General features: G+C 56.7%; 2 protein-coding genes and 1 long non-coding RNA gene across 22 annotated transcripts in view; 2 read left to right on the top strand and 1 right to left on the bottom strand.

The window, feature by feature from the left end:
• The window catches only part of MAST3 (microtubule associated serine/threonine kinase 3), a 46,394-nt gene extending 38,835 nt beyond the window's left edge, over positions 1 to 7,559 (top strand). For all 19 annotated transcript variants that reach the window (XM_047776506.1, XM_047776500.1, XM_047776503.1 and 16 more), the window contains 8 exons: positions 311 to 447; positions 951 to 1,195; positions 1,639 to 1,845; positions 2,182 to 2,408; positions 3,130 to 3,252; positions 3,854 to 3,990; positions 4,107 to 4,288; positions 5,263 to 7,559. In XM_047776506.1, coding sequence (XP_047632462.1) covers positions 311 to 447; positions 951 to 1,195; positions 1,639 to 1,845; positions 2,182 to 2,408; positions 3,130 to 3,252; positions 3,854 to 3,990; positions 4,107 to 4,288; positions 5,263 to 5,795 — 1,791 coding nt within the window. In that variant the 3' untranslated portion in view covers positions 5,796 to 7,559. The remainder of the gene's footprint in view (positions 1 to 310; positions 448 to 950; positions 1,196 to 1,638; positions 1,846 to 2,181; positions 2,409 to 3,129; positions 3,253 to 3,853; positions 3,991 to 4,106; positions 4,289 to 5,262) is intronic.
• Positions 7,560 to 8,369: 810 nt separating this feature from the next.
• PIK3R2 (phosphoinositide-3-kinase regulatory subunit 2) lies at positions 8,370 to 23,851 on the top strand. 2 transcript variants are annotated; one of them, XM_047776510.1, is made up of 16 exons: positions 8,370 to 8,478; positions 10,230 to 10,980; positions 14,354 to 14,446; positions 14,795 to 14,836; positions 14,926 to 15,057; positions 15,143 to 15,356; positions 16,126 to 16,211; positions 16,361 to 16,463; positions 16,554 to 16,652; positions 16,740 to 16,920; positions 17,023 to 17,148; positions 20,232 to 20,374; positions 20,604 to 20,780; positions 21,892 to 21,963; positions 22,130 to 22,300; positions 22,638 to 23,851. In XM_047776510.1, exons 2-16 carry the CDS (start codon positions 10,659 to 10,661, stop codon positions 22,843 to 22,845), a joined length of 2,169 nt encoding a protein of 722 aa, XP_047632466.1. In that variant the 5' UTR covers positions 8,370 to 8,478; positions 10,230 to 10,658; the 3' UTR covers positions 22,846 to 23,851. The 2 variants fall into 2 exon arrangements, with proteins under 2 accessions (XP_047632466.1, XP_047632467.1); XM_047776511.1 differs by lacking the exon at positions 14,795 to 14,836.
• Positions 13,728 to 25,098, bottom strand: LOC125125486 (uncharacterized). The gene is made up of 2 exons (XR_007134425.1): positions 24,959 to 25,098; positions 13,728 to 15,630 (listed from the first exon to the last, which is right to left on the bottom strand). It is a non-coding gene; the product is annotated as an uncharacterized LOC125125486 (long non-coding RNA).
• Between the last annotated feature and the right edge of the window lie 1,601 nt (positions 25,099 to 26,699).

Here is a 26,699-nt window from a genome sequence, read left to right as displayed (position 1 = left end):
CGGCCTACGCCAGAGCCACAGCAACGCGGGATCCGAGCCGCATCTGCAACCTACACCACAGCTCACAGCAATGCCGGATCCCCAACCCACTGAGCAAGGGCAGGGATCAAACCCACAACCTCATGGTTCCTAGCCGGACTCGTTAACCACTGTGCCACGACGGGAACTCCAAGACTCTATGTCTTTAGAGTGGTGGTGAGTAAGGATTTGAGGAAGTGACTCAGGAAAGCATAGGGCATGTGGGAAGCACTCAACTAAGCTGTCCCCACAGATACAGTCGTTGTTACTGTTATCTCTAATTGCTTCCCAGGTCTACAGCAGCTCTGAGTTCTTGGCTGCCCAGCCCACCCCAACCTTTGCGGAACGAAGCTTCAGTGAGGATCAGGAAGAAGGGTGGGATCGGAGCAGCGAGGGGGACTATGGGCGCCAGCTGAGCACCGAGGTCCGGTAGGTGGGCTGGCCAGGGGTGGGGATATAAGTAGATCCAGCTTCCAAACCTGCTGGGAGTTGGAGCCACAAACTCTAACATTGGGAAGAGCTTCCCAGGGGCCCAGGAGAAAAGGGTCAAACATATTAACCACCCTGTCAGTCCCCTGCCAGCCTGGCCCTTATCATCACTCCCTTTGGTTTTGCATTCCTAACCACTCCAAATGTAAAGCAGTTGTAAACCATACACTGCTAGGCTTCTGCTTGTATTGTTTCCTTTTTGCTAATTAAATCCTGTTCATCTTTCAAAGTCTAGACTCAACAGAAAAAAATCAGGGTCTGCTAGAGGGTGGGCATTGGAAGCTGGGTTTTAAAAGATGAATGGGAGTTCTCTGGGCAGTCACAGAGGATGGAGTAGGCAGAGGGAACTCATCTTTGACCCTAGGCCAGGAGTTAAGATCGCCTCTGGGGAGATTGGGTGTCCTTGGGTGGAAAAGTATGACTCTGGCTCTGCCCTGCTACAGGCTGAGGTCCTGCACGTCCTCCGGTTCCTCCTGCCACTCATCCTCCTCCCAGCCTGAGCGGGGCCCTAGCCCATCTCTCCTGAGCACCATCAGCCTGGATACAATGCCCAAGTTTGCCTTCTCATCAGAGGATGAGGGAGCCGGCCCAGCCCCTGTGGCCAAAAGGCCCATCTTCATTCTAGGGGAGCCTGACCCACCCCCAGCAGCCACCCCCGTGATGCCTAAGCCCTCTTCCAGCCTTTCTGGTAGGTGAAGTCCAGGATGGCAGGGGCAATATCATGTCAGGTTTCCCATAGGAGGAACTGTTTGGGATGGGTTTTGAAGGATGAGTAGGAGTTCTCCAGCAAGCACATTCACTTGTCTAACAAAGGCCTCAGTTAGTCTACGGGTGCTACCCCAGCTTCACTGGATCAGGACAGGAAAGAGGAATTGAACCGGGACACTCCAGGAGTGGGAGTTAGGGGTCCAACCGGGGTGAAGGGAAGGTTTCTTGAAAGAGAAGGCTTTAAGAGTGGAGCTACCCAGGGAGAGCAGTGAAAGAAGAGGGAATTGCCTGAACAAAGGCCAGGAGGGTAGCCTGTGTACACACCAACCAGGGAGGAAGGGAGTTTGCCTCCTGAGAGCAGAGGGGCCAAGTGGTGAGATGGGAGGGCCGGGCTGACCCCCTGACTTTGCCGACCCCTCCTAGCTGACACAGCAGCCCTCAGCCACGCGCGCCTACGAAGCAACAGCACTGGCGCACGACACTCCACGCCACGGGCCCTGGACGCCGGTCGGGGCCGCCGCCTTGGGGGCCCAAGAGACTCAGCCCCTGAGAAATCCAGGACCTCCCCCAGTGGGGGCCGCGTGCCCAAATCAGCCTCCGTGTCCGCCCTGTCGCTCATTATCACGGCAGGTAACACCCACGGCCCAGCCTTGTCTTTGCTTGTCTGTCCCCATCTATTTTCACCACAGGGTGGGGGCTGCTTTGGCCAGTGGGAACTGGAGGGGATCCCTCTCCGTGATGTTGGGGCTGCTGTTAGTGACTGAGCCTCAGGAGAGGGGAAGCAGCCAGGGCACTGGACTGGCATTCCTGCCAGTGGTCATTGGGTGTGCAAAGGCCTGGAGGGAAAGGGAGGGTATTTGGGGCATTGGAGCAGCAGCAAAGCAACCAGAATGGAAGGAGTTGGAAAAGTGCCTGGTGAGGGACCCCCCCAGAGAGTGACCCCCTCTCTGAATCTCATCCCTACAGATGACGGCAGTGGCGGCCCCCTCATGAGTCCCCTGTCCCCACGCTCGCTGTCCTCGAACCCGTCGTCCCGTGACTCCTCTCCCAGCCGAGACCCTTCCCCCGTGTGTGGCAGCCTGCGGCCCCCTATTGTCATCCACAGCTCGGGCAAGAAGTATGGCTTCAGCCTGCGGGCAATCCGAGTCTACATGGGCGACAGTGATGTCTACACTGTGCACCACGTGGTGTGGGTGAGTTGGTCTCGGGCTGGGCAGGAACAGCTGGACCTGGTTTTTGAGTCCAGCTCTGCCCTGGCGAGGCACTTCCCTTTCAGAGCTGCATTTTTTAGTCTTAGAAAGCAAGCAAGTATGCATCGCCTGTGAGGTTTTGGAGCCCAGGACAAGGAACTGATGCCACCTAGGTCTTTATGGTCCTTGTCAGTTATGCGGAGGGGACTGGGCAAGAGGATAGAGGAGTTCCCGTCATGGCTCAGCAATAGCGAACCCAGCTAGGATCCATGAGGATGTGGGTTTGATCCCTGGCCTTGCTCAGTGGGTTGAGGATCTGGTGTTGGAGTGAGCTGTGGTGTAGGTCGCAGACTCAGCTGGGGATCCTGTGTTGCTATGGCTGGGGTGTAGGTAGGCAGCTCTGGTTTGACCCCTATCCTAGGAACTTCCATATGCTGCAGATGTGGCCCCGAAAAAGCAAAAAAAATAAATAAAAAAGAGGGATGGAGACCCCAAGTGGGCACGAAGCTCCTGCACAATGGGTGCACTGTCTTCCCTCCCTTAGCCCAGGGCCTGACCCCTCCCCACTGTTCACTGTCTGATCAGCCCTCGAGGTCTGGGGAACCAGGCAGTATGAAAGGCAGCAGCTTGCTGGGGGGCCCACAGCTGACTCAGCTGGGTGGGAGTCTCCTGCTGTGGAACCCGGGCTGCTGACCACGCCGTCCACCCCCACTCCCATCCCCAGAGCGTGGAGGAGGGAAGCCCCGCCCAGGAGGCGGGCCTGCGAGCCGGAGACCTCATCACCCACATCAATGGGGAGTCGGTCCTGGGGCTGGTACACATGGACGTCGTGGAGCTGCTGCTGAAGGTGCAGCCCCTTCCCCACCCCGCTTGCCGTCAGGGCCCCCAGGTCCCCCTCCCCACCCAGCCTTTAGGCTGCTCCTGTGACCTCCATCCCCACCCCTTGACCTCAGCCTCTGATTCTGGGTGGTTCTCCCGTTCTGACCACACTGCTCCACATTCACCCTTGCATCCCCTCACCTCTGCTTCTTCCTTCTTTAGCCCCCTAATACCATCCCTCAGAGCCACTCCTCCAGGAAGCCCTTCCTGCCCCCTGGATGCCCCAGCTCCTGGCCCTCCACTCTGGCCCACCCTGACCCTGTGGGGCTGGGGGTATCTGTGCCATCTTTGCCTCCCTCAGTCCAAGGGTCTTCAGGGCGCAGGGAGGTGGGCACAAGTGAGGAGGCAGGTCCCCGGTTGAACAGCTCCTGGGACCAATAGGTGGGTGGATGGCTCACTGGCTGGCTGGACAGATGGTGACACACAGCTTTAGCCCAATGAGTGGTGGGATCATTTGTTAAGAAATGAGAGGATAGGATCTGCAGCTCTGAGGGATGGGTTGGGGAGGGGGTGGGTGTGGCTCATTGGATGGGAGGCACACAGGCCACCCCTCCTCATCCTGCCTACAGAGTGGCAACAAGATTGCCCTTCGGACCACGGCCCTGGAGAACACCTCCATCAAGGTGGGCCCTGCACGGAAGAATGTGACCAAGGGCCGCATGGCGCGCAGGAGCAAGCGGAGCCGAAGGCGGGAGACACAGGACCGGTGAGGAGGGAGGGCTGGCCGCCAGGGAGGGCTAGTGCAGGACCTGTGGCATGCTTGGGTGGCCCAGCTGGCCGGGGGCAGGGCTTCTGAAGAATATGGGTTTCTAACCCCCACAGACGGAAGTCACTCTTCAAGAAGATCTCAAAACAGTCATCCGTGCTGCACACCAGCCGCAGCTTCTCCTCCGGCCTCCACCATTCCCTGTCATCCAGCGAGAGCCTCCCAGGCTCACCCACCCACAGCCTCTCCCCCAGCCCCACCACGCCCTGCCGCAGCCCAGCTCCTGATGCCCCAGCAGGTGGGTGTACTCCCAGGGCCACCCTGGGAAGAAGGGTGGCTCAGGGCTGCGGAAGTCAGCCCAGGGCAGGAGCGAGCAGAGTAGGGATGGGATGGATGGGATGACATGATGTATGACAGTCTGAGAGGCAGCCTGGTGGTCAGAGACAGGTGTGAGGTCAGGGAAGGGTATGTCCCAGCAAAGGGAACATCATGAGCAAAGGATGAGAAGAGATGTGAAAGCTGGTGGAGAGCAGGTAGGGAGGGGGTGGACCAAGCCAAAGAGCTGGGCTTAAATTGGGGGGCAGCAATAGGGAGCCATGGAGGATGTGTGAGACAGAGAGGGCATGGAAGCTCATTCTGGAGCAGGAAAGGATGGTGGCTTGGCCCAACCCTGAGGATCCCTAGTCTGTCAGCGGCAGCCAGAGACAGACACCCCTAGCCCCACTGGGTTAGCATCAGGCTAGAGAGAGGATGGCTGGGGCAATCCAGAAGAGAGGCGGCAAAGGCCTCCTGGAGGAGAGCCAAGATCTACTCTTCCAGGAAGCCCTCCCTGCCTTCTGTGGACCCCAAATGCTGTCTGTCCCTCTGGCCAACAGGCTGGGTATATCTGCTATCTTTGCCTTCCTCAGACCAGGCATCCTCTGGGGCTGAGGCCTAGGGGTAGGGAATGGACACGAGTAAAGAGGCAGGGCCCTTGTTGGATAACTTCTAGAACTAGTAGGTAGATGGCTTATTGCGTGGATGGATGGACAGAGGATGCATACCTTTGGCTCAATGATTTGATGGGTCATCAGGTGAGAAGTAAATGATTAGGAGCTAGGATTTTGATGGATGAGTAGGAGTTCACCAGATCTAAGCCACTGTGCAAAGAGAAAATCAGACATGATGGGTGGCCACAAGGAACAATATGGGCTTTGGCAGTCAGTCACAGGGCCCTACCTGGAGGCTGGGACATTGAGGCTGGTGGCCCTGACCCTCCCCTGTTACCCACAGACACAGCCTCTCCACCCAGTGCATCCCCAAGCTCCAGCAGCCCTGCATCTCCAGCTGCCGCTGGCCATACCCGCCCCAGCTCCTTGCATGGCCTGGCCGCCAAACTTGGACCACCTCGCCCCAAAGCTGGCCGCCGCAAGTCCACCAGCAGCATCCCGCCCTCCCCACTGGCCTGCCCGCCTGTGCCTCCGCCCCCACCCCGCTCACCTTCGCCCCTGCCAGGCCACCTGCCTGCACCCGCACGGTCCCCAAGGTTGCGCCGAGGCCAGTCAGCTGACAAGCTGGGTACAGGTGAGCGGCTGGACGGGGAGCTGGGGCGCCGCAGCCGCGGGCCGGACTCTGAGCTGGTGGTCATGCGGCGGCTGCATCTGTCTGAGCGCCGAGACTCCTTCAAGAAGCAGGAGGCTGTGCAGGAGGTGAGCTTTGATGAACCACCTGAGGAGGCTGCAGGGCCACCCCCCTTAGTGCCGCAGATCGCCGTGGAGGGGGCTGAGGCCATTCCAGGAGCCCTTGGACCTGCTGGGAAAGACTAATCCGTCCTACCTGGCCTCTCCCTGGCCTGGAAGCTGTGCATTTTTTGTGGAATGTTTTTTTCCATAAATTGACATCTGGATGGAGACTGAGCCTGTGACACCTGGAAGATGATGAGAAGCCATCACAGTTATTGCTGGAAGGTGTAGAAAGTGCCTCCTCCCTTGTGTTCTGGAGCCGATCAATCAGGGGGTCATAGGGGCAGGAATGGGAGACCAGGGTGGCATTGTAAATAGCAGCAAATCCCTGCAACTAATTTATTACTTTTTATAAGCGATAGCCAGACTGAGCCGCCACTGTTAAGGCGGCTGCCCAGGTCCTGCTCCATGCACCTGGGACCCATTTGTAGACCCTGCCCCCTGGGCTGAGAAGGAAGCACTTTGGACAAGTCACGTGTGTTCATGTTTTCTTGTTTTTCTGTACTTTTAAAGTTGTTTTGTGTTACTTGATCCCATCCCTGACTCAAGACCCACAGGTTTGAAGGATTACAGCCAAGCTTACCTGTCCAGGCCCAATTTGGGTGACTTGGAGAGTCCACAAACAGAGTTCCCCCTCCACGGCAAAGCAAAGTAGTCCTGATGATGGACTGGATTCTGAAGGCTACTACCCATCATCATTGTCTCCATCCCTCGGCCAACTGTGCCTGAGTCTGCGTCCAATCCGATGGGCTTAAGGGGATGTGGGCTGGGGATTTGATGTATGTGTAGAAGTTCACCAGATTTAGGCAGAGGGGTCGCCCACTTCACAGCCAGACACTGGTGCCCTGGCAGGCAGAGACCTCAAAGGGTACTTCAGGGTAGCATAAGGATGTCCACCCTGGACAAGATTTTTTTGTGTTTGATGCCCACCGGGGTGAACCCTTGACCATGATGTGTCTGAAACCCCTCCCCCCCCCAGGGGGGTGCCCTCCATGTGTCAGAGCCTCCCCGGGATGAAATTTGAGTGAGAAAGTCCAACCAGGGGTCAGTGAGGCCAAAGTTTGAATCTTGGCTTCACATTTGGCTCTGGGAAAATGGCTTCCCAGCTCTGTGCCTCGGTATCCTTGTGTTTACAAAGCTAATCCCAATGACTATTTATTAAGCACCTACTGTATGCCAAGCGCTTTTACTCGTGGCTTCTCCCTCAGCCAGTCTTAAGAAGGCTAGAAGTGGTGTTCTCATCCTTATTTTACAGACAAATAACTAAGGTCTGGGGAGAGGCAGAGGTTTGTCCCATGATTGCCTGGTGAGAGTCATGCAGCCAGGCTCTGTCTCTCTGGAGCTTGGATCTAATGTCAGAGCAGATTCCAGCTCTCTCTGGGCACCTCAGAGCCTCCCTTTCTCCCATTTGTGGGTTGTTAGCAAGATCTCTGTGTCCTACGTGGTGAGGGCACTTTCCAGGCACTGCAGCCCAGTCTGCATTCCTTCTGGAGACACCCATGCAGCACCACCTAGTGTTGGAGCTAGACCAAGGCTGTGCATGACTTGCTCCCGCCTTCCACCCCGGAGCTGACAGTGAATAAAAGCCCACATTTACAAAAAGGAGGTCCAATGTCTGGATTTATGAGGGGCCAAGAAAAGGGTAAGGGAAGAGTGGGGTGGAGGCGGGATGAAAACAGACCCGTGGCTCAAAGTCACTTGAAGTGGGTTTTGAAGGCTGCTGGGAGTTCATCATTGAGCTGCCCTCTCCGTGTACCCATCAGAGTACCCACCAGAGGCTCTGTCCTTCAGGGCTTCGTCTGGGGCCCCGAAGCTGTGTCAATAAATAAACCATCTGTGTCCTTTTTATATTAGTCTTTGTTTGGGCTGTCCCCTACAATTCTCCTCACCCCCTTCGGAACCCAGACCAGCCCGAGTGCCTTCGGTTACTTCCGAAGTACCCCGTAGGGTCGGAAACCCTTGGCCACGCCTCCCGATTCCGACTGTCTTGGCTATTTCCGGAAACAGCGTGCGCATCTGGGCAGGCACTGGGTTAGTTATCCCTACCGGCGAGTTGATTCAGCTGTTCCCGGATCCTCTGGGCTACCGTGAGGACCCCAGATTTCAACCCCGGCTTCTTCTGGGCCATCAGCTTGTTTCCTGAAAAGCTCAGGTTTCTGTGGCGAGCCCCTTCCCCCATCTCCGCCACCTGCAGTTTCTTGAATTTGGGGCCACCTCACCCGCCCTTTGGAGATGTCCATGCTTCGACAGTTTCAGGAAGGTGCCTTTGGATCTAAGTTCCTAGGGCCTCATTTGGGACCGAACACACTTGGTTCTTGACAAACTTTCCGAAGTCTCCAGGCCCACCCCCTGCTCGGGCCATTTCCGGAATCGCTCGGTCTTCTCTGAGAGCAGCCGAGCCTAGCCAACCCGAGCTCGGGTCGCTCACCTGACCCGATTGTGCTCGGTTATTTCCGGAAGTGATCGGTTATCCCAGGGCAAACCCCCCCCCCGCGTACCCTCCAGTCCCGCGGGAGTACGTTCGGCTCTCTCCGGAAGCACTCGGGTGTCCCCAGGCTCCGCCTCCGCCTCGTTTCACCCGCCTGACCCGAATACACTCGGCTGTTTCCGCCGGGGGCGGGCCCGACCGATCGGAACCGCGGCGGCGGCGGCGGCGGCGGAGGCGGGGATCCCGCGGCTGCGGCGACGGCGGCCGCGGTGTAGCCACGGATCGGGCTCGGCTCGGCGTGACGGCTGCCGCGGCGGCGGCGGAGGCGACCGCGACCAGGTAAGTCCATGCTGGTCCGCGTGGCAGGCCGGGCTAAGGGTGCGCTTAAATGCAGGGCGCCCAAGCAGAGCGTGAGGCCACGGTTGAAGCCAGAACGCAAGCCGGGCTGCATCGGGCCCCGCGGGAACAGGGGGCCGCAGGGAGCGGGAGGCCTCAGGCTCGATCTGGCTGCGGTGCATCATCCGAGACAAGACGATGGAGGCAGTACGGGAGACCCTAGGCAGAGATAAAGGGTTGGAGCCGCGGCCCTGAATTGAGAGAGGCCCTGCCAGGAGTAGGGCGTCGAGTAGTAATGAGGGGCGCCCAGGCATTGTGTGGGGCATAGTAGGGTGCAAGACAGTAGAGGGTCGACTCCACTTCCGGCCCCTGGGCTGGTCTGCGGGGTCCACGCAGGCTCAAATGTGCGTCTTCACACGCATGAGCACGCAGGCACTGTGTCCAGCCTCCAAGCCCCCAGCCAGGACTGTCCCCTCCACCCCGCCTCTTGGATTCGAGGTTCGAGGAGCGCTGGTTCCCAGGCGTGCTCACCGGGGCATGTGCAAACGTGTGCACGCCAGGGCGCGGAGGCGGGCAAACAAACGGATTCAGGAGGTTTCTTGGACGTCCCTCTCGCTGGGCCTCAGTTTCCCCACCTGTACAGTGGGGGCACAGGGGCCAGGGAACAGGTAAGTTGGAATGTAGAGCTTTTGCTCCGTGCTCAGATACCTCTTGCCGCTCCACGTGATGGAAGAATAAAGCCTGATTCTCTGTCTGGCACTCAAGGCCTTGCGTGGTTCTGAGGCTTCCTTAAGGCACCCTGAACTCTTGGCAAGCATTTCTTGCAGTCAAGCCTTTGCATGTACTGTTCCCTCTGGCCAATGCCCCCTCCTGTCCTCTGTGAGGACCCGCCCTCCAGAAAACACCACCCCTCCCCACCACCATCCCCAACCTCTCAGGAGAACTCAACCTGCAGGGCTGAGATTGGGTGTCTGTGCTGGGCTGTGTCTGCCTGAGACTGAGGGCTCTTGGGAGGTGATCAATGCCCTTCCAGCAGCCTCCCCCTTGGCAGCAGCCATGCCCCACCCCCACGTACCCCTTGCTGGCTCCATGGGGACAAGGTCCTCTGGGCCTCCTACCCATCCTCTCATGTGTTGAGTACCTCCTGTGGCCCCCAAACTGACCCATGTCAGGACTCCCCTGTCCCCTTCTCCCCTGCAGATCCATTTGTTTGGACTCACCTCTAGGCCTTTGCCTGTGCGGGGCCTCTGCCCTGGACCTCTCCTACCCTCTTTCGCCCCTGCTGCCTCTTTCTGTGTCCAGCTGACCCAACCTCTTAGAGCTCCCACAGCGCCCTGAGCATCCTCCCCCTCACACCCTCCCCGCTCTGGGTATAACTGTTTGGCCACGTGGGTCTTGTGAGGTTGGGCGGATCTGAGTTGAGTCCTGGCTTCCTGGTCCATTGGCTGGTCCAACCAAGGCCTCCCTGCTCTGAGCCTCAGTTTCCCCATCTCTAACAAGGGCAAGGAAGAGTTTTTTTACTGAGCATACAGTGTGCCAGGGCAGCTTCTTGGGAGCTCTGCTCCCAACCCCAAGGGAGGGCTATTATTGCAACCATTTTACAGCTGGGTAAACTGAGGCCCAGAGAGGGGCAGGGACTGGCCCAAGGTTAGCCGGTAAGTCAGAGAACTCTAAATTGGGATTTGGGCCCATCTCTGAGTTGAGGGCAGCAGGGCTGCAAACTGGCTGACACTGCCCTGCCCCTCTATCCCTAGGTCGGCATCCCAAGCCCAGCATGGTGACAGCCTGTGCCCTCGGCCCCCTCGCCTGGCGCAGCTGGAAGAGCCGCCAGCCTCGGGAGCCAATGGCCCCCTACGTGAGGGAGTGAGCGGCCTGGCGCAGCCCTACGGATTGAGGGGGGACGCAGCGGCTGAGTGACCTGAGATCACGCTGCCGACCCCCTCCCACCAGTTGACGAATGGTGGACGGAGCAACGAGTGACCCTTGTCAGGGTCGTAGAATAATGGTGGGAAGCAAGGCGTGAGCATCCCTGGTGGTCACCTGTAACTTCTTGGTGGGAGTAGAGGTCTGAGTCCCCAAGCACATCCAGTGGACCCTCCCAGCGCCCGCCCTCCCCACTGGCTGATGGGGCCACTGGGGCCCCGAGCAGCCACCTGACCATCCAGACCCCACCCTGCCCAGCCATGGCTGGTGCCGAGGGCTTCCAGTACCGCGCGCTGTACCCATTTCACCGGGAGCGGCCGGAGGACCTGGAGCTGCTGCCGGGTGATGTGCTGGTGGTGAGCAGGGCAGCCCTGCAGGCGCTAGGTGTGGCTGAGGGCAGCGAGCGCTGCCCACAGAGCGTGGGCTGGATGCCTGGCCTCAACGAGCGTACACGCCAGCGCGGTGACTTCCCTGGCACCTACGTGGAGTTCCTGGGGCCCGTGGCCCTGGCCCGGCCTGGCCCTCGCCCACGCGGCCCCCGCCCACTGCCTGCCAGGCCCCGAGATGGGCCCCCTGAGCCAGGTGAGTGACTGATAGGGGCCCTGGCAGGGGTGGGGCCAGGAGGGAGACCCTCAGACCCTCAGTTTCCTCTTCTTTCCAGTGAGGCAGTGATGCTTTTTCCGGGAGAGGAGGAATAAGAACATTGGTCAGTCGACAAGCATTGATTACACTGCTGTCAAGGGCCAGGTGCAGCTGGTGGAACAAGAATGTGATTAGGTGATGACAGATGCTGCGAGGCGGGAGCCTCTCCAGAGAGCTGAGGGCCAAGAGCTCTGGACAGCAGGCAGTGAGGGCAAAGGCCCTGAGGTGGGAAGGTAATGGCAGGTTCAGGGAATAAGCCCGCAGGTAAAGCAGGTGAGGAGGGGGAAGGGTCTTCACCTCAGGGACTTGGTGAGATTAATTTTGAAGACAATAGGCAGTGTCCAGTAGAATTCAGAGGCTCAGTTTAGGTTCATCTTGTGGTTCGCAGACAGAATCCCTTGAGGAACCCCCTTGGTAACCCTATTTGCAAGTTTCCAAAAAGAAGGGAGACAAAAAGCCCAAAGAAGGGCGGGATACTCAGCAGTTCCCATTGTGGCTCAGCAAGTTAAGAATCCAACTAGTGATCCATAAAGATGAGGGTTCTATCCCCAGCCTTGCTCAGTGGGTTAAGGATCCAGCGTCACTGTGAGCTGTGGTGTGGGTTGCAGACACGGCTCAGATCTGACGGGGCTGTGGCTGTGGTATAGGCTGGCAGCTGTGGCTCCGATTTGACCCCCTAGTCTGGGAACCTCCATATGCCTCAGGTATGGGCTTCTCCCCGCCACAAAAAAAAGATGGTGGGGGGATACTCAGTCAAGGCCACGCAGCACAGTGGTGTATGAGGACCCTCCACCCTTCCCCAGAGAGACCCTCGGCCATCGCTCCTTCAGAGAATGTGCTGGGAGTGGAGACACGAGGGCATTGAACCTACACTGACATCACTGCATGCTGGGCTGTATGCTAGGCAGGGTTACGTTGGTTCCAACCAGGGAAACTGAGGCTCAGGTTTGGGGGAGGAGGCTGATGAGTGACGAGCCCCCGGTGTGGCCTGTTGCCACCCTCCCAGCAGCCCAGTGAGGCCCTGTGTGTAGATGGGGAGACCCAAGTGCAAGGGGGTTGTCCCATTCACTCAGGGGCAGTCACCCAGCTAAGGCCAAAGCCCTGGGAGGCACCGTGGCCCCACCCGGTGGCCTGCTTGGTTTTGTGCCAGAGGGGACACTGATGCCCAAAGAGGGTCAGGCCAGAGTCCCCCAGCATGGGGGTGAAACAGTGGGGTGCTGAGGCAGTGGGGTGCTGGCTTAGGCTTTGCAGCATCTGGCATCTCCAGGGCCCAGGCCTGCGTCCCGCCTCAGCCTGAAGGAGCAGGAGGCAGCCCCATCCGGGCTCCCAGCCAGAATCTGCCTCTCCCCCTGGTAACAGCCGCCTCCCTCCTCTCCTGGCCTGGGTCCAGCCACCACACACATCCCCATTCTGGGCGGCCACCCGGCCCCGCCCTCTAAATCTTCCAGGGCTCTATGACATTGGGGAGGGCCAACCCTCTCCAGGCCTCAGTTTCCTCATCTAGAAATGGGGATTGGTCCTTTTTTTCATGCCCTGCCCACTCCAGGATCCTGGGACCACTGGGCCATGTGCTGCCTCCCTTCCCTCCATTCAGCTCTATTCAGGGAGCTGCGTGCTGAACCCCATTGTCGCCTGGGCTCCCGCCTGGCCGTGCACCCAGGGAGAGGTTGCTTCCTCCCCAAGCCTCAGCTGCTCATCCGTAAAATGGATGCTCTAATGGGGCCTCCCTCCCTGTTTTGCAAACTGGTCACAGGCAAATTTCAGAGGTGAATTTCAAGATCATGTCCAAACCATGTCTCTTCTTCCCGCCCCAGCCAGAATGTCACCCACCTCCTCTTCTTCGCTTTTTTTTTCTTTTCTTTTTTTCTTTTTTCCTTTTTTTTTTTTTTTTTGCATTTTTCAACACAGCTGGGCCTTTCTTCAGCTCAAGGCACCACCTGGCCCATCACTCAGGGAGGCCCCGCAGGCCCCGGCTTGCCCCTGCTGTGTGCCAGGGCGTCCCCGCCAAGGGCCAAAGCTGCATCAAATGGTCGCGGTGCAGGCAGCGCCGCGCCTGAGCACAAAAGGCTGGGTGGAGCGGAAACATGGGGCCAGGCGGGGCTGGGACGCAGGAGGGGCTCAGCATTTTTAAAAGGGGGAAGATAATTTATTTTAAAGCAAAATGACTTAGAAAATGGACAAAGGTCCTTGGTATGAGGTTTTATGACCCAGACAGGGTATTTTCCTTTTATTCTTTTTTTTTTTTTTTTTTGGTCTTTTTGTCTTTTTAGGGCCACACCAGCGGCATATGGAGGTTCCCAGGCTAGGGGTCCAATTGGAGCTACAGCTGCTGGCCTACGCCACAGCCACAGCAATGCCAGATCTGAGCCGTGTCTGTGACCCACACCACAGCTCATGGCAATGCCAGATCCTTAACCCACTGAGCGGGGCCAGGGATCGAACCCGCATCCTCATGCATGCTAGTCGGGTTCACTAACCCCTGAGCCACAATGGGAACTCCATTTTTCTTTTATTCTTTTCAACCACTCTGTTGTTCCCACTAAGAAGGGAGAGATGATACCTCAGAGGAAACTGAGATACAGAGAGGGCAAGTCTTGTGCCTGGGGTTGCACAGCAAAACAACGGCAGACCCCTGAACCTGTTGTGTGAGTGTCCTGTGGCTGCTGTAACTAACTACCACAAATGGGTAGCTTCAAACCATAGTTTATTCTCTCACGGTTCTGGAGGCCAGAAGTCCAAAATCAAGGTGTGGACAGAGCTGCCCTCCCTCTGGAGGCTTTCGGGGAAGATCTTTTCTTTCTTCTTCCAGCTTCTGGGGGCTCCAGGCATACCTTGGCTTGTGGCCACATCACCCCCGTCTCTGCTTTTGTCTTCATATGGCCTTCTCTTAAGAAGACACCAGTCGTTGGATTTAGGGCCCTAAATCCCAGATGATCTCATCTCGAAATCCTTACCTTAATTTAATTACATCTGCAAAAACCCTATTTCCAACTTAGGTCACAGTCACAGGTACCAGGGATTAGGAAGTAGACATAGCATTTGGGGGGAGGGGAGAGACACTAATCAACTGACTACATCTGGTCTCTGAACTTGTGTGAACTGATATTTTAACCCAGAAATTTTCTTCCCACCAACTCAGCCCTCCCGGGCCCACCAGCAGGACCTTCTGTCTTCCCGAGGACAGTGGTTCAGATGCCAGGCACTTGCCTGAGCTGGATCTTGCCTGAAGCCGCCCAAGCTGAAGTGCAGCAAGCAATGAAAGGGGCTGGGGTCCTGCTAGGGCCCCTGCCAACATTCTTTCCCCTCCTGCCAGGCCTTACACTCCCTGACCTACCCGAGCAGTTCTCCCCACCTGATGTGGCTCCCCCTATCCTGGTGAAGCTCGTGGAGGCCATTGAGCGGACAGGTGAGCCTCAGTCTGGCCACAATCCCTGGATTCTGTTTGCTTACCTCTGGTGATGGGCACCTCATCCCCTTCACAGGGCTGCTGGGCCCTGTATGGAAGATGCTGAGTCGGGATGCTCTGGGGCTCCATGTTAAATTGTAGAAGGAGTAACTTCCAGGGGAATGTGGACACTGGACCCATCACTGCATGCGCTGTGTCCTCTGCCACCATCTTCCTCCCCTCCTGCTTTTATCTCTGGGAGGTTGAGGAGCCACCCCAGACCCCACATGGGGTTGGGGCAGCATTTGAGAGCTGGTCTTGCCACATGGGGTGAAGCTGACCTACCCACCCCATCCCCTTTCCTCCCAGGGCTAGACAGCTACAGGCCTGAGCCACCCGCCGCCCGCACAGGTGAGGGGAAGCTTCAGTGGGTAAGAGAGGGAGAGGAACCTACCCTAGACGATGTGCCTTGGACCCATGTATCCCCCTTGCACCCGCAGACTGGTCCCTGAGCGATGTGGAGCAGTGGGATGCTGCAGCCCTGTCAGATGGCGTGAAGGGCTTCCTGCTGGCGCTACCCGCTCCCCTCGTGACACCCGAGGCCGCGGCCGAAGCACACCGGGCCCTCCGGGGTGAGCCTGGCAGGAAGCCCAGACTGGGGAGGGCACTGGAGCGGGCACTGGCCTCGGCTCACCCTGCCCTGGCCATCTTCCGCAGAGGCCGCAGGGCCCGTGGGGCCGGCGCTGGAGCCCCCGACACTGCCGCTGCACCGTGCGCTCACGCTGCGCTTCCTGCTCCAGCACCTGGGCCGGGTGGCCCGACGCGCCCCCGCCCCGGGCCCCGCGGTGCGAGCTCTGAGTGCCACCTTCGGGCCGCTGCTGCTGCGCGCGCCGCCACCGCCCTCACCGCCACCAGGGGGCGCGCCCGACGGGTGAGAGGCCAGTGCTGGGGACTGGGGCTTTAGACGGAGGAAGGGCTGGAGACTTAGCCAGGGAGGGGTCTGGACGGTGAAAAGGGGAGTGTGGACAGGACCCCAGGGAAAAGATCAGAGTTGTGATGGGGAAGCTAAGAAAAATAACAAAGGGTAGGACCTGAGTTCCAGGAAGTCTCCAGCAGGACGGGGACAGGTGATGGTGCCTAGACCAGAAGGCAGGCATGTGGGTGGTGTCTGCATTCACTTCTGCTCCCCCTTGATTGCTGAACTCCTGTTGTTTGTTGTATGAGCATTTATTGAGCGCTTCCTATATATTCATAGACAGCAGCTAGTCCCCCACACCTGCCCGCATCTACTCTTCCCTTCACAGGCTCTCTCAGTATGTCCCCTGCAAGGAGATCCCCTTGTGGCTTAGCAGTAAAAAAGCCGACTAGTATCCATGAGGACATGGATTCAATCTCTGGCCTCGCTCAGTGGGTTAAGGATCTGGCATTGCCATGAGTTGCGGCATAGGTCGCAGACGTGACTCAGATCTGGTGTGGCTGTGGCATAGGCCAGTGGCTGCACCTCCGATTCAATCCCTAGCCTGGGAACTTCCATGTGCCATGGGTGTGGCCCTAAAAAGACCATATATGTATATATAGGTGTATATGTACACATATATGTATATATACATACACACACACAAACACACCCAACCAAGCATGCAGGGCCACATGCACACCAGGCCCTATCCAGCACTCACCACACTCCCCTTTCCCCCTAGGACTGAGCCCATACCTGACTTCCCTGTACTGCTGATGGAGAAGTTACTTCAGGAACATCTGGAGGAGCAAGAGGTTGCACCCCCAGGTGACCCCACCCCCTCATATTATTTCTTATTGTTGGGGACCAAAAATGCCAACTCTGGGCCCTGCCAGTATCAACAGACTTGGTTGCAGTGGGAGCTGGCCGCAGTATACAGTCAGTGCTCAGTGTGCCTTTGTTTTCCTGTCTCCCAGCACTGCCACCTAAACCCCCTAAGGCAAAGCCAGCGCCAACAGCCAATGGGGGGAGCCCACCCTCCCTGCAGGATGCTGAGTGGTACTGGGGTGACATCTCCAGGTAGGGCTGTGGGGCGGAGCCGCTTGGTGGGCAGGGCCTGAAGGGCAGGGTCTCAGGCTGGGCAGCCCCAATTCCTGGCTGTCTCTGCAGAGAGGAGGTAAACGAGAAGCTACGGGACACACCTGATGGAACCTTTCTGGTCCGAGATGCATCTAGCAAGATCCAGGGGGAGTACACGCTGACCCTCAGGTGGGGACCTGTCCCTTCAGGGAGACTAGGGGTGAGAAGACTCAGGGTGCCACTGGGCGCTGACACCTCCCTCTCACCCACACTTAGGAAAGGCGGGAACAACAAGCTGATCAAGGTCTTCCACCGAGATGGGCACTACGGCTTCTCGGAGCCTCTCACCTTCTGCTCTGTCGTGGACCTCATCACCCACTACCGCCATGAGTCCCTGGCCCAGTACAACGCCAAACTGGACACTCGGCTCCTCTACCCAGTGTCCAAGTACCAGCAGGTCCGGGGCTGGGGTGGGAGCTGGGGGCAGAGGTGGGTGCTGCCCGGCTGACCCTGGGCCTGTTTACCGGGTAGCTTCCCTGATGGCACTGGGTATCTCTAGGACCAGATCGTCAAAGAGGACAGTGTGGAAGCAGTGGGCGCCCAGCTCAAAGTCTACCACCAGCAGTACCAGGACAAGAGCCGCGAGTATGACCAGCTCTATGAGGAGTACACACGCACCTCCCAGGTACTGCCGGCCAGTGCACACTGGGGGACCGGGCCTGGAGGGGCAATGACAAGGCCAAAGGGACAGATGTCCACTTCTAGGTCCCAGAGCAGGCTCTTGGCAGCAGGGACTGCCCTAAAACATAGAAATCAGAGTGTCCTGGTGGCTTAGTGAGTTAAAGATCCAACATTGTCACTGCTATGGCTCTGTTTACTGCCGTGGTGCAGGTTCTATCCCTGGCCTGGAAACTTCTGCATGCCTCAGGCACAGCCAAAAAAAAAAAAACGAGGAGTTCCCATTGTGGCTCAGCAAACCCAAGAAAGAAAAGTAGTTCCCTGGTGGCCTAGTGGTTAAGGATCCAGTGTTGTCAGTCCCTGGATTGGGAACTTCTGCGTGCCTCAAGTGTGGCCAAAAATAAATTAATGGAAATGTCATTACAGGAGTTGCCATCATGGTGCCATGAAAATGAATCCAACTAGGAACCATGAGGTTGTGGGTTCCCTGGCCTCGCTCGGTGGGCTGAGGATCCGGCATTGCCATGGCTGTGGTGTAGGCTGGCAGTTGTAGCTCCAATTTGACCCCTAGCCTGGGAACTTCCATATGCCATGGGTGCAGCACTAAAAAGACCAAAAAAAAAAAAAAAAGAAGGACGATCCCTTGTGGCTCACTGGGTTAAAAGGATCTGACGTTGCCTCAGCTGTGGCACAGGCTGCAACCGCAGGGCAAGTTTGACCCCCAGCCTGAGAACGCCCACATGCTGCAGGTGTGACGTCCCGCCCCCAACCAAGAAAAAAGAACATAGAAATCAGTGTACATGGTTTTTAAAAGAAATCACGTGAGGAGTTCCCGTTGTGGCACAGTGAAAACAAATCCGACTAGGAACCATGAGGTTGTAGATTTGATCCCTGGCCTTGCTCAGTGGGTTAAGGATCCGGCGTTGCCATGAGCTGTGGTGTAGGTCGTAGACGCAGCTCGGATCTGGCGTGGCTGTGGCTGTGGTGTAGGCTGGCGGCTACAGCTCCAGTTAGATCCCTAGCTTGGGAACCTCCACATGCCACAGGTGCAGCCCTAAAAAGACGAAAGAAAAAAATCAGGTGAGAAGGCAGCTGCCAGCTTCCCAGAAGCAGCCAAGCCATGGGAGATGTCTTGGTTGAACCTTTGAGCCTCAGTTTCTCCATCTGGAAACTGGAACCATGAGTCGTAATTACTTTTCCATCCCCTTCAGCCTTAGTGTTGTTCAAAATGCTGATAACAACCTGACCAAGAGTTGCCTAAGAGAAAGGATCAGGATATTATGGAAAAGAGCAGTATCTTTTTTTTTTTTTTTTGCTTTTTAGGGCCACATCCGTGGCACATAAAGGTTCCCAGGCTAGGGGTCGAATTGGAGCTGCAGCTTCTGGCCCACACCACAGCCACAGCAACGCAGGATCCAAGCCGCGTCTGCAACCTACACCAAGGCTCACGGCAACGCCAGATCCTTAACCCACTAAGCGAGGCCAGGGATGGAACCCACGACCTCATGGTTTCTAGTCAGATTTGTTTCCACTGTGCCACAATGGACACTCCAAGCAGCACCTTTTAAAACAGGGAATCAGGGGGAGTTCCCGTTGTGGCTCAGTGGTTAACGAATCCGACTAGGAACCATGAGGTTGCAGGTTCGATCCCTGGCCTTGCTCAGTGGGTTAACAATCCGGCGTTGCCGTGAGCTGTGGTGTAGGTCGCAGATGTGTCTTGGATCCTGGGTTGATGTGGCTTGGATCCTGTGTTGCTGTGGCTGTGGAGTGGGCCAGCAGCTACAGCTCCAATTCGACCCCTAGCCTGGAAACCTCCATATGCCATGGGAGTGGCCCTAGAAATGGCAAAAAGACAAAAAAAAATTTTTTTAATAAAAAAATAAAACAGGGAAGTGGGTGGTTATCATTCAAGGACTGTGTTAATGAACTTCTTTTGTCCATTGAGATGCAGCTTATTTAGACTGAACATTTCATCTCGAGCAGGGAATTTCTGTCTCCCCTGTAGTCCCTAAGTAATTTTTCTTGTCCCCTTTCTAGTGATGGGTCACCTGAGGTTTAGAGTGGACAAGACACCTGTCTAGGATCAGTTAGGGACATCGTGACCTTGGAAATGGCTTAGCCCCTCCCCCCAAGCCTCAGTTTCCCCATTAATAGTTCTGACTTTGGGAGTTCCCATTGTAGCTCAGCGGGTTAAGAACCTGACATAGTGTCCATGAGGATGCGAGTTGGATCCCTGGCCTCACTCACTGGGTTAAGGATCTGATGTCTGGTGTTACCACAAGCTGTGACGTAGGTTGCAGATGCAGTTCGGATTTGGCATTGCCGTTGTTGTGGCATAGGCCTGCAGCTGCCATTCCAATTCAGCCTCCTAGCCTGGGAACTTCATATGCTGAAGCTGTGACCCGAAATAAAAAAAAATAGTTATGAATTATAGGAGGCTGTTGGCAGGTTCTAGGAGAACAGGTGTGGCACCTACTCTGAGAAGGAGCCCCACAAATTGTAGCACCCAGGATTATCATGAATTCTCAGCCATGCTAACAGACCGAGGTGTTTGCAAGTGGCCCAAAGAAGGATCTAAAGGAAGAGTGGGTTTGAGGAGTATAGGGTTTGAAGGCCGAATAGGAGTATGTTTGGTGCAGCAGGAGCTGGAGGAATGATGCTCCTGGTAGAGGGAACAGCTTGGGTAGAGTCTCCATCTCAGAGTTGGGGTCTGACTTTACCCCTCGTGAAGGACTTGCGAGGAGTCCCAGGAAGTGCTAAGATTTACCCCCTTCCAAAAGACAAAAAAAAAAAAAGGAGTTCCCGTCGTGGCACAGTGGTTGACGAATCCGACTAGGAACCATGAGGTTGCGGGTTCGGTTCCTGCCCTTGCTCAGTGGGTTAACGATCCGGCGTTCCCGTGAGCTGTGGTGTAGGTTGCAGATGCGGCTCGGATCCCGCGTTGCTGTGGCTCTGGCGTAGGCCGGTGGCTACAGCTCCGATTCAACCCCTAGCCTGGGAACCTCCATATGCCGCGGGAGCGGCCCAGGAAATAGCAACAACAACAACAAAAGACAAAAAAAAAAAAAAAAGATTTACCCCCTCCTCCAGGAACTCCAAATGAAGCGCACAGCCATTGAGGCCTTCAATGAGACCATCAAGATCTTTGAAGAGCAGGGCCAGACTCAAGAGAAGTGCAGCAAAGAATATCTGGAGCGCTTCCGGCGTGAGGGCAATGAGAAAGAGATGCAGAGGTGAGTCTGGCTCCTCTCCCTTGCCCTCCCACATCCTAATCTGACACATTACAAGTAGGAAAAGAAAGGAAACTGAGGGAGCGACCTGGGTTCGGGGGGTGGGGGGAGACAGGGTCAGTTAAAATGGGTTTTGAAGGATGAATAGGAGTTTGCCAGAAAGAGAACTCAGGGAAACAGCATGTGCAAAGATTTGGAGCCATCTGAAGCCTCTGAGCCATTCCTCCCACAGGATCCTGCTTAACTCAGAGAGGCTCAAGTCTCGCATTGCCGAGATCCATGAGAGCCGCACAAAGCTGGAGCAGGAGCTGCGGGCACAGGCCTCTGACAACCGAGAGATTGACAAGCGCATGAATAGCCTCAAGCCAGACCTCATGCAGCTGCGCAAGATCCGAGACCAGTATCTTGTGTAAGTACCCGGCAAGGTGACCTCTGCAGGCATCTCACTCTTGTCTCCTCCACCAAGTAGCCCCACCTAGCCCCCTCATCTGTCTGCAGGCCCCCTCCCTCTTGATCAGGCCTCTCCTGGCTACCTGAGAAGGGCTCCCTATGCTGCGGCCTCAGCCTCAGTTGGGGAGTGGGAGCACTGGTCCCACAAGGCCAGCTCACTGGGAGCCTCCGACAGGACCCAGTCCACGAATGCTGACTACATGAACCAGCAGGTGGTGCCCAGCCTGAGCCCCAAATCCCACTTCTGCCTGCTGATCCACTGAGGACTTTATCCAGGGACCCACCCACCTCCCAACCTGGACCTTCGATGCTTACATGCACCTGCTGTGTGCCAGGTGCTGTGTGCTGAGCACCATGCACACACTAGCTCACTTTGCGCTCTCGAAGTCCTTTGTAAAGTTTCCCCTTTACAGGCGGGAAACTGAGGTGCAGAACAAACAGCTGCCCTGTGTGGCACACCACCATGCAGCCCCCAGGACCGAGCCTCTGGTAGTGATAAGACCTTGCCATGATGGCACAATCCCAGGGGCTCAAAAGTGTTATCAGAAACATAATAAGGGAGTTCCCGTCGTGGTGCAGTGGTTAACGAATCCGACTAGGAACCATGAGGTTGCGGGTTCAGTCCCTGCCCTTGCTCAGTGGGTCAACGATCCGGCGTTGCCGTGAGCTGTGGTGTAGGTTGCAGATGCGGCTCGGATCCCGCGTTGCTGTGGCTCTGGCGTAGGCCGGTGGCTACAGCTCCGATTCAACCCCTAGCCTGGGAACCTCCATATGCCGCGGGAGCGGCCCAAGAAATAGCAACAACAACAAGACAAAAGACAAAAAAAAAATACAGCGGAAAAAAAAGAAACATAAGTAGGAGCTGAGCCCACCTGGGTTCAAGCTGTCCTTGGCCCCGCCAAGGCTGACCCCTTGTGGCATCCAGGGGTATCGCACCCAGAACCTGTGTTTGTCAACCCTTGCCTCCAGCTAGGCTGGCCTGGCCCACTGTGGGCTCGCCCTGCCTGTGCCACAGCCTCCCTTCCCCTACCAGCAGAGCAGCACGAGCCCACCTTTCCTCTTCCCACCAGGTGGCTCACTCAGAAAGGTGCCCGGCAGAAGAAAATCAACGAGTGGTTGGGGATAAAAAACGAGACCGAGGAGTGAGTGACCACTTGCAAGGGGTGTATCCCAGGGGAGGGGTCATTTTTGGTGGGTTTTGCCAAATGAGTAGGAGTTCACCAGGGAGGAAGAGCTGTCCAGGTGGCAGGGGGGACCTTGGAGGCTAGCAGATAAGTGACCAGGGCTCCTCCCTGCCCTCCTCCACAGCCAGTACTCGCTGATGGAGGATGAGGATGACCTTCCCCACCATGAGGAACGCACATGGTATGTAGGCAAGATCAACCGCACACAAGCTGAAGAAATGCTGAGTGGCAAGCGGGATGGCACCTTCCTCATCCGTGAGAGCAGCCAGCGGGGCTGCTATGCCTGCTCTGTGGTGTGAGTGCCTGGCAGGGGAGCCCAAGAGTAGAGTGGGGAGGGGAGGAGAGGGGAGGGAGTGGGGAGGGAACCCACCCATTCCTTCTGGGACCTCTCATTGAGCGCCAACTGTATGTTAGACCTTGCGAAGGCCAGGAAGAAGCCCCCAGATTCTTGGGAACCAGGGAGGAAACAAGGACAGTATCAGAGCAGGGGATGGTGGGGTCTGGACCCTGTTGGCATCCTGGAAATTGAGAATTATGAGTCCCAGGCGGGGTCACTTGACAGGGGCCAAGGGGCAGACCTGGGAGAGCACGGTAGGGGCCCCGCTGACCCAGCCCTTCACCCGCACCCGCAGGGTGGACGGCGACACCAAGCACTGCGTCATCTACCGCACGGCCACAGGCTTCGGCTTCGCGGAGCCCTACAACTTGTACGGGTCCCTGAAGGAGCTGGTGCTGCACTATCAGCACGCCTCGCTGGTGCAGCACAACGATGCGCTCACCGTCACCCTCGCCCACCCAGTGCGCGCCCCGGGCCCTGGGCCCCCACCTGCTGCCCGCTGAGCGCTGAGCAGGAGAACCGGCTCCGGATCAGAGCCACCCCCAGCGCCAGAGGCTAGGGTGGCAGCTGCATCCGGGATCTCTATCTTTCTGAATCTGTCTCTTCTTTCTTAGGTTTTCTCTGTCTGTCTCTTTGTGAATCTCTCCCAGTGAATCTCCATTTGCAGGTTCTATCAGTCTTTCCTCCAAGTCTGCCTGTCTCTCTGTCTCCCTCTGTCACTCTTCTGTCTCTTTCTAGTTCCATCTGTCCTCTCTTTATCTCTTGGTCTCTGTTCCTCTGTGTATCTGTGTTGGGGGTCCCGCCTCCCCCCATGCCCTATCACCCTTCCCCACGGGCACCACTCTCCCTACGGCTCTGGCCACCCATGACGACCCTGTGTCCTGCCCCACCCCTGCAGGCCCCCGGGGTCCCCACAAGCCCCACCTGGCTGCACCTGCCATGTTTACAGAGGCCCCCTGGGCTGCGCAGCCCCAGCCTGGGTGCCCCGATTTTTTAAGCCATAGACCTGGGGTCGGGGCAGGAAGGAACTTCGCTCGGCCACTTCCAAGAACCTCAGCCGTGACATTTGGGGCCAGGCGGGACCTGCCCCACAGACCCCAACTTCCCCTTCCAACCCTGAAGTGAAACCTAGCACTGGGTTATCCCCACGATGGGGCTGCTGCCAAGAAGTAACCCCCCTGAAAAAATAATTAAAAATAAACTCCTGAGCCGACCCCAGGCCTCCAAGGAATCAAGGCAGCCAGCACCTCTGGGGCGGCTGACACGCAAGGCTGCCTGCAGCACCTCCACTCGATGCAGACTCGAGGCTTCTCGATCATGTTGGGTTCTGATTTTATTTTTCCTCAACTATATGTAAAACCCTCTCTTCTCTCCTCTTTTGGGATGAGAGCCCTGGTTTTCTATACCACCCATGGACCCCCACCCCCCTTTCTGCCTGCCTGGCCAGGCTGGCAGGTGGGTTTTGTATGGTACGTTGATACTGATATGGATATAAAACATTGAACTCGATGGATGCTTCTGTTTGGGGTGACAGGCTTCTTTAGCTCCGGGCTGCCAGCCGCCGCCTCCTCCCCACCTCCCTCCCCCACACCAGTTTAGGTGCTCGTGTCCAGAAGGACAGAGAGGAGTTGCCATCGTTTCTCGGCAGTCAGCAAAGCTGACTAGCATCCATGAAGATGCAGCTTGGTCTCCCTCAGTGGGTTAAGGACCCGGCGTCGCCGTGAGCTGTGGTGTAGGTGGCAGACCGTGGCTCGGATCCTGCGTTGCTGTGGCTCTGGTGTAGGCCAGTGGCTACAGCTCCAATTGGACCCCTAGCCTGCGAACCTCCATGTGCCGCAGGTGCGGTTCTAAAAAGACCAAAAAAAAAAGTGCAGAAGCACAGAGAGACCTGGCCAAGGTCACACAGCAGAGAGGCCTGGGCTCCAGGCTCTGCCCCATGCTCTGGCCTACTTGGAGGACCCCAGACCCTGGCCCAGCTCCTCACTCTGACCCCCCACCACATTTGAGTTTGAGTTCTGACACTCAGCCACGAGCCCTGCCCTCCAGAAAGTCACCTCCCCACTAATGGGCAATGTCCTCCTTGCCAGCAGGATCAAGAATCACAACCCCTCCTGTGCCACCCAGAGGAGTCTCCCGTGTCCTTGATGCCCTCAGTGCCAGCTCCTCCCTGCTGGCCTTCCACTGACCCCTCTCCACACCAGCCCAGATGCTCAGGCTGCCATGTCTCAGAAGACACTAAGCTGGGTCCTCAGGGTGCCTTTGACCTGGACTCATGTTCACCACCATTCCCCCTTCCCCAATGTCCCTGTCCCTCAGCCTTCTCCCACACCCAGGGCTGGGAGCCTTCTGTCCTCCCCCCCCCACCCCCCGCCTCCACCCGACATGCCTGAGGCAGCCCTGGGGGGATGGAGGGACGAGGCTGCCTCTGCCTCATCTCTTGCGATGCACTCTCACAAGGACAGGAGCTGCTTCCCTTGGCCTCAGAGCTCTGAACTCTCCCAAGCACTGACCCCACTGAGTGGCCAGTCAGGAGGCACCATAAATAACTCCAACCTGGACTCTGCCCACCCCGCCCCTTCACCCACCATGTGGGTGAACATGCAGTACAAAGCTCACCTTCTTAGTCCTGTAGCCCAGCCTGGGGACCAAAGAGAACAGTCAGCCCACACAGCCTTAAGCTAGTACCCGCACTCAACCGTGTTTCCTCCCTTCTCTGCTCCTCAGTTTCCTCTTAACCAGAGTTCCTGTTATGGCTCAGTGGGTTAAGAATACAACCTAGTGGATTTCCTGTTGCGGCGCAGCAGAAGTGAATCCAACTAGTATCCATGAGAATGCAGGCTCGATCCCTGATCTCGCTCAGTGGGTTAACGATCTGGCATTGCCAGGAGCTGTGGTGTAGGTTGCAGATGTGGCTCAGAACCCACATGGCTCTGGCTGTGGCGTAGGCTGGCAGCTGTAGCTCTGATTCAACCCCTTAGCATGGGAACTTCCATATGCTGAGGGTGCAGCCCTTAAAAAGCAAAAAAAAAAAGGTCCACGACATAGTGTTCTTGAGGATGCAGGTTTGATCCCTGTCCTTGCTCAGTGGGTTAAGGATCTGGCATTGCCGCAGTTGCAGCATAGGTCTCAGATCCAGTATTGCCGTGGCTGTGGTGCAGGCCAGCAGCTGCACCTCCGATTTGATCCCTAGCCTGGAAACTTCCGTATGCCACAGGGGCGGCTGTAAAAAATAAATAAATAAATAAATAAATAACAATATTTAAAAAAAATTTTTTCCTCTTACCAAGTTGGATCAATAGTTGCTTACCCCCGCCTCCAATGGCTATCTCTGAGGGTTCCATGATCAAATGTGTGAGGTTTATGAATTCCTGCTATAGGGCTGGGGCTTAATAACCACTGGGAAAATCGTAGCAATTCTGTTTATTGTTATTTTTTCTGTCCTGCCCAGTACAGCATGGAGCGCCCACTAGTTGCCCCAAGCGGGGTTACTTAGTCTTGCAGAAGCTTCTACAAAGGAAATGGGTTTTGTGAATGGCTCCAAAAGGTCAGATGGGGGATCGTCCAGCTATTGGGGACTTCAGGGGAACCCCAGCTTCCATGAATGTGGCCATGCAGGCTGGGGTTTCCCCAGAACTGGAAAGGACCAGGCTAGGGAGGCTGGGGGACTGGGCTGTTTTCTGGGCCAGGGATGGGTGTTTCCTCCCGTGCAATCCAGACCCTTGTCCCATCAAGGCCCTACAAAGTCTGAATGTCTCAGTTACTTCCCTGACACTCCCAGCCTTCTCGCCTTTATCTGGGCTGTTCTTTTTTTTTTTTTTTTATCTTTTTGTCTTTTTGCCTTTTCTGGGGCTGCACCCACGGCATATGAAAGTTCCCAGGCTAGGGGTCTAATCGGAGCTGTAGCTGCCGGCCTATGCCAGAGCCACAGCAACATCAGATCCAAGCCAGGTCTGCGACCTACACCACAGCTCACGGCAACGCTGGATCCTTAACCCACTGAGCAAGGCCAGGGATCGAACCCGCAACCTCATCATTCCTAGTTGGATTCGTTAACCACTGAGCCACGATGTAAACTCCTATCTGGGCCATTCTTTCCTCCCTCCCACACTGCTGTCCTGTCCACACCTTCCCAGGCTTACAAACCCAGATGTGCCACCTCTACCCGCAGCCTGGGGCAACTCTCCCTCTGGTAGCTTTATTTCCCAAACCTCACTTCTCCCATTTTACAGAAGGGGAAGTTGAGGCTCCACCACTTGAGGTGCCCAGCACAGTCCCAGGGCAAACCTGGCTCTGGCTGATTCCTGCCATCCTGGGTCTTCCACGGGCTGATCCCTCACCCCCACCCCATGTACACACT

This window comes from Phacochoerus africanus, chromosome 4 (genome assembly GCF_016906955.1).
Source record: "Phacochoerus africanus isolate WHEZ1 chromosome 4, ROS_Pafr_v1, whole genome shotgun sequence".
In the NCBI taxonomy this organism is placed as follows: Eukaryota; Metazoa; Chordata; class Mammalia; order Artiodactyla; family Suidae; genus Phacochoerus; species Phacochoerus africanus.
The sequence above is the reverse complement of the archived record's forward strand: the minus strand, read 5'-3'. Positions and strand labels throughout refer to the sequence as shown.

What these genes read in the sequence shown, in the direction of transcription:
- PIK3R2 (XM_047776510.1), top strand. Translation starts at nt 10,659, where the DNA reads ATGGCTGGTGCCGAGGGCTTCCAGTACCGCGCGCTGTACCCATTTCAC. An exon ending in GAGTACACGCTGACCCTCAG is followed by an intron (nt 16,653 to 16,739) that starts GTGGGGACCTGT and finishes ACCCACACTTAG; the next exon opens with GAAAGGCGGGAACAACAAGC. An exon ending in ATCCGAGACCAGTATCTTGT is followed by an intron (nt 20,781 to 21,891) that starts GTAAGTACCCGG and finishes TCTTCCCACCAG; the next exon opens with GTGGCTCACTCAGAAAGGTG.